Raw genomic sequence first — 6391 nt, forward strand, 5'->3', positions numbered from 1 at the left:
TATCATCCTGGAAAAGCCAATGTGGTGGCTGATGCATTGAGTAGAAAATTTATGAGGAGTTTGGCACATATTGCCCCTGCAAGGAGACTTTTAGCTAAAGATATTCAGAGACTAGAAGATACATGTATCAGATTTAGTGTCGGAAATTCAGAGGCATTGTTGGCTTGTGCTCAGGCTAAGTCTTCATTTGTTGAGCGCATTAAGGCCACCCAATATGAGGATGAACGATTATGTAAATACAGAGATGAGGTCCTAGATGGTAAAAGCAAGGATATGACTGTTGAAAGTGATGGTGTTCTTCGAATGTGTGAGAGGCTATGTGTAGCAGACGTAGATGGGTTGAGACATGCTATTTTTAAAGAAGCTCACAACACTAAATACACCATACATCCTGGATCCACAAAAATGTACCATGACCTGAAGCAATTTTATTGGTGGGAAGGTATGAAGAAAGATGTTGCTAACTTTGTTTCTAGTTGTTTGACTTGTCAGCAGGTCAAGCTGAGCATCAGCGACCCGCATGATTACTACAACAAATTGAGATTTCAGAGTGGAAATGGGAAAGAATTACTATGGATTTTGTCACCGGGCTACCACGAACCCTTAGAGGTTACGACTCGGTATGGGTGATTGTAGATCGACTAACGAAATCAGCACACTTTTTGCCGGTGAAGACTACATATGGTGGAGTTAGGTATGCACAGATATTTATGAACGAAATTGTCCGACTTCACGGGGTTCCAGTATCCATCATCTCTGATAGAGGATCACAGTTCACTTCACACTTTTGGAAATCTTTTCAAGAAGCATTGGGTACACGAGTAGATCTTAGTACTGAATTTCATCCACAGACAGACGGGCAGTCTGAACGTACTATTCAGATCTTGGAGGATATGTTGAGAGCTTGCATTCTTGAGTTTGGAGGTAGTTGGGACACTTATCTACCATTAGCTGAATTTGCTTAAAACAATAGCTTCCAGTCCAGTATTCAAATGGCACCGTACGAAGCATTGTATGGTAGAAAGTGTCGTTCTCCTATCGGATAGTTTGAAGTTAGTGAGACTAACTTATTGGGACCCGACCTAGTACAAGAAGCTATGGACAAGGTCCAGTTGATCAGACAGAGATTGCTTGTAGCTCAAAGCAGACAAAAGTCTTATGCTGATAAGAGAAGAAGAGATTTAGTGTTCACAATTGGAGACAAAGTGTTCCTACGAGTCTTCCGTATGAAAGGTGTAATACGGTTTGGGGAAAGAGGCAAGTTGAGCCCTAGGTTTATAGGAGCGTATGAGATACTAGACCGAGTGAGAGCGGTGGATTATCGTTTGGCACTTCCTCATGAGTTATCCTTATTCATCCAGTGTTTCATGTCTCAATGCTAAGTATATCAGACTGATCTCAGATGATTGAAGCACCGACAATACCGCTCGTTGAAAAGATGTCTTACGAGGAGGCGCCGATGGCAATTGTTGATAGGCAAGTAAGAAAGCTACGGTCAAAAGAAATTGTGTTCGTTAAAGTTTTATGGAGAAATCATACCGTTGATGAAGCTACTTGGGAGGTAGAAAAAGATATGCAAGCGAAATATCCCCATTTGTTTCAGTCTAGAGGTATGTACTTGAGTTAAATTCGGGGACCGAATTTCATAAGATGGGGAGAGTGTAATACCCCAATATTTTAAATGAGGTCATATGGGATATTTAGTAAATAATTTAAGTTTTCTTTTAAAACAAAAAGAAAGAAAGAGAAAATCAGCTAACTAAAAAAAAAGATAAGAATTTAAACCAAAGGGCCAAAGCCCATTGGCACATCTGCCAATAAAAGGTGAAAAGGGTTAGAAGCAAATTGCTTCTGAAGGAAACGAAGCAGAAAGCTTCGAAACAACGTAAAAAAAACGAAAAGAAAAAGAGCAGAGGAAGAAAGAAGGAAAAGAGAAAAAAAGGAGGAAGAAGTGGGTGCAGCGTATTGGAGCCATAGCTATAACTGTTGAGGAATCTTAAGCACAAATTGTCTCTTACGGGTGTTACTTGAACTTTTTCTTCTGGTGGATTTTAATTTCAATTCTCTTGATTGGAAGATTCTACAGAGTAAAAAAAATACACTAGTTCGTTCACACAATTGAGAATTTTCTTCCTGAAGAACCAATAGAACTTTATGAAATTTGGAGTAATAAATTATATGAATAGGTTGGAGTTGATAAATTAGTAATTACTCATATGAGGGTAAATAAAAATCCACAAATTAAGATCCAAACATGAACCCCGATGGTTGGGTATTCTAAATTAGCTATGAATTAGCCTAAACGAGGAAATTAACATGAGATTGATATTATGTAATTATAGATTGATTGGAGGAATTTGTACGAATTGCTATGATATTATGTAATTAAAGATTGATTGGAGGAATTTGTACGAATTGCTCGAGGTGAAACATTTGGTATTTCGGCACGAGTACAGTGAGTAGTAATCTTACCACAATTTGTGTTTTCATAACTTGCATGATTTACACATGATTTTTAATATGAATATGTTACCGATTATTTTGAGTTGCATGTGTGACAAGTCTTTTACTCGATATGATACCGAAATAGTTATTTGAGATGAATACCGTGGTTTTAAATACTTTCGTTGTCACTAGATCTGTTTGACTGTTGCTTGAATTTACTGTTATCGAAAGAAAATTATATGATTTGATAAGAATCGAAATGCCCTATATTGTTTTAGAATAGTTTCTACGAGTATATACGGATTACAGAGACAAGTATAAATGAGAGTAGACATTGAAGGATCCCGTAGCTAACGGCGGGTTCGTTAGACCTGGTGCACCTTGTAATTACAGATTACTATCATAGCCCTCGCTAGTGGGGAGGTAGAACTAGCATACCGTTACCGATTTCCCTCGAGTAGGGACTACCGTTATATATGACTTCTTGTAAAGAAGTCCACAGTTATACCGATTACATGATCCGTTCATTGAAATCTTCTAAAATATGAATACTGATATTATACAGTGGTTATCGATCTTATTACTGAATGGTTAATTATATTTTACTACAAGAAAAGCGTGATGAGACTGAAAATTTATTTATTGTTTCTGAAAGGGCATTTTTACGTTATTTTCTCTTTGAAATACTAGCATGTTTATGACTTGTCCCCAAATAAAAACGGTTGTGGATAAGTGTTATTACTCATTGGGCTAGCGACTCATTCCCCGCTAAATTTTTTTTACAGGGACAACAGCTGACGCAGGCGAGGATCTCGTTAATTAGAGCACACAGGTTGAGAATTCTTGGTGAGCCTCGCACTTGTTCGCTTGGGCAGAGATTTTATTTATTGTTATGGTCTTTCCATTGAACTCTTAGAGTTGCTCCATAGTCAGTATTTTAGTGTCATGAGTATTCTTTTGTTATTATAGTCTTATGTTGAGTATTGTTCTCATTTATCAAAGTTGGAGATAAATTTGTATTTCTAATGGTTAGTTGGTGATTTAGTTATGGTGGAGAATTGTATTGGTTAATTGACAAGTTGTCAATTATTGAATTGCTATTAGGATGTTTGGTTGCTGATTTGAGACAGAGAAAAAATTTGGGATAGTCCAAAAACAGGGAAAACTCTGTCCGATTTTCTGTAAAGTTACCGATGAGGCTTACTTGGGAGCACTTGCTCCTAAGCGCCGGTCACAATCCTAAATTGGGTCGTGACATATTAGGTGATTCGGGGCTGGCCGCCCTAATTCATGAGAATGGTGTAGACATTAGTACCCGGAAAAAATCGAAAATCGTGATGAACTCATATTTTACTGACCTAAAGCACCAAAAAATGAGGAACGGTCATAGAGAAACAATGGATATTATTCATGTTGTTTCTAATGTGCCTACCAAGTTTTAGGCAATTCGGGGCTGGTCTCCCGAATTCATGAAGATGGAGTGAACATTAGCACACGAAAAATAAAAAATTATGCTAAATTACTGTTTTATACCCCTAAAATGTCAAATAATGAGGAACAGTCATGGAGAATCAATGACTATTGTTCATTATCTCATTTCTGATGGGCCCACAAAGTATTAGGCGATTCGGGGCCGGCCGCCCGAATTCATAAAGATGCATGAACTAATTAGCACACGAAAAATCGAAAAATCATGTTGAGTTCCTGTTTTATGGCCCTAAAATTTCAAAAAACGAGAAAAAGTCATGGAGAAGCAATGACTATTATTCATTAGGTCATTTCTGATGGGCCCACAAAATATTAGGCGATTCGAGGCCGGTCGCCCGATTCATGAAGATGCATGGACTAATTAGCACACGAAAAATCATAAAATCGTGTTGAGTTCCTGTTTTATGACCCTAAAATTTTAAAAAACGAGAAAAAGTCACGGAGAAGCAATGACTATTGTTCATTAGGTCATTTTTTATGGGCCCACAAATTATAAGTCATTACTTCAAAATGTTGTTCATAGACTTAAATTCTAGATTAGCTATTTGTTAGTTCTGGTTTATTTTGTTGGCGATAACAGGCTGTGTGTAGCCTTGTTATAGATCATGTAAATATTTACTTGGTGATTAATACAAAAAATTTAGTTACCAAAAAAAATATTTACGTTTATATCATTTTGTTGGACAAGTAGCTTTCTTTGAAAGACCAACAACGGTTGTTATAGAGTGTAAGTACTCCTTTATTTATCCTTAATTAGAGATGTCAGGTTCGAGCCATGGGTAAAAAGACGCCTTTGTTACCCTAATGTGAGATTTTTCGATACGAATCAAGATTTAATCGGACCCAATACAAGTATCAAATACTAGGTGAAAAAAAAAAAGAAATTATAAAAAAAAAATGTAAACTATCACGATCTCTTTGTCTTTTTGGAAAATTCTTTTGGTAATAATTTGGAAGTTGTTAGTAACTTACACAGTTGGACTTTAAAATCTGTAAAAACAAATGGTCAAATTATATGCATCAAGGTCAAATTATATGTTATCATCTATAGAATCACAAAAAATTATAATTTCCTCCCCAAAATTTTCATCTAAAGCCATAATCGTCATTGTTAATTTCCTGATCCCCCTCCTTCTCTCTCTACGCGTCAATGGCGACCTCGAATTTCACTCTTCTACTTCTTACTTTTTCTCTCCTTGCCGTCTCCGCCGCCGCTAGACCATGCAAAACCCTATTCTTCATCACTTCCACTTCCTATTATCACATCCCCACAACCACCAATTCTCAAAACCCTAACCCTAATTTCCTCCTCCCTAACCCCTCTATTTCTCCCCAATTCCTAACTTTCTCCTTCAGCTCCATCAGTTTCCGTGACGGCAGTTCAAAATTCGGACTCAATAGACCCTCAATTTTCCTCCGGAGATCCGACCCGATGCTAATCCGTGGACCCGACCCGATCTTCTACGATAGGGACGACGCCGTAGAACAGGTGGAAGAAGAATTGGAGAGTGGATCTTCGCCGTCGATGATGATTCCGGTGGAATTTTACTCGTCGGTGACGAGCTCCGTTCGTGATCGCTCAAAGGATATCATGAGATTCGTCGGAGCTTTGCTTTTTGGCGTAGGCTGCGGCGCGTTGACCTTTGCGACGATGTACTTGATCTGGTCCCTTTTCTGGCCCAATCGCTTTGATTTTGAGGATTCCGAGGATGACAGTGGTGATGACGTTAGTCCTAAGAAGATGGGATACATAGCGATTCCGACTAAGGTTGTGGATGATGAGTTGAAGAAAGCTGCTGCTCCGGCTAAAGAAGTAGTATAAGAGGAGGTGTGTAATTACGTGAATGCATTTGTTATTGATGCTTCGAAATTTGATGAGCAAATGCGTTTAATTGTACTGTGACTTTGTTGTTCATATTAGTATTGAAATGTCGCGGATCATGTGAAGGTACTATTAAATAACTATAATCGTGTCATGGAGCAGCTCGACCTCCATTTTCATTGGGTAATAATATACAGTGTATCACGATGAACAAATATCTCAATTATGATGGTTTCCCTCCTGCATTTGGATATTGAACATCTTTATTTTCTGTTAATGTTACGTCTTCTCCAGGGGCTGATGTAGACTGTTCAGTCTATGGGTTCCTCCCAGTAGCTTTGTGTTGGACCCTGTATATGTGGTAAAAAATTTCACTTGAGTACTACTAATTGATTTGGAACCCAGTAAATCAAATGAGTGGTGATAGAATTTCGAACTTGAACCCATAAAGTTCAAATGCTTGATTTGGTCTTGTCCAACATGCTACTCCTTGTGGTAAAGTGATAGTTGAAAGGTGATACCGAACTAAGGAAAATTATATCTGTGTGCTTGCGGTAGGACTTTGTTGGAAGTATCTAAAGTTGCTACCAACGTGATCCATGCACTAGAGTTGTGATTTCCAACTCTGTTGCAGGT

At 38.0% G+C, this 6391-nt stretch overlaps 2 protein-coding genes across 2 annotated transcripts; both read left to right on the forward strand.

The window, feature by feature from the left end:
- The first annotated feature begins 1097 nt into the window (after positions 1–1097).
- On the forward strand, positions 1098–4524 carry LOC138878640 (uncharacterized). Its single transcript, XM_070158329.1, has 3 exons — positions 1098–1304; positions 1403–1610; positions 4514–4524. Exons 1-3 carry the CDS (start codon positions 1098–1100, stop codon positions 4522–4524), a joined length of 426 nt encoding a protein of 141 aa, XP_070014430.1.
- Positions 4525–5083: 559 nt separating this feature from the next.
- LOC104245643 (uncharacterized) lies at positions 5084–5755 on the forward strand. Its single transcript, XM_009801277.2, has one exon. It carries the CDS (start codon positions 5084–5086, stop codon positions 5753–5755), a length of 672 nt encoding a protein of 223 aa, XP_009799579.1.
- Positions 5756–6391: the final 636 nt, after the last annotated feature.

This window comes from Nicotiana sylvestris, chromosome 9 (assembly GCF_000393655.2).
Source record: "Nicotiana sylvestris chromosome 9, ASM39365v2, whole genome shotgun sequence".
Taxonomy (NCBI): Eukaryota; Viridiplantae; Streptophyta; class Magnoliopsida; order Solanales; family Solanaceae; genus Nicotiana; species Nicotiana sylvestris.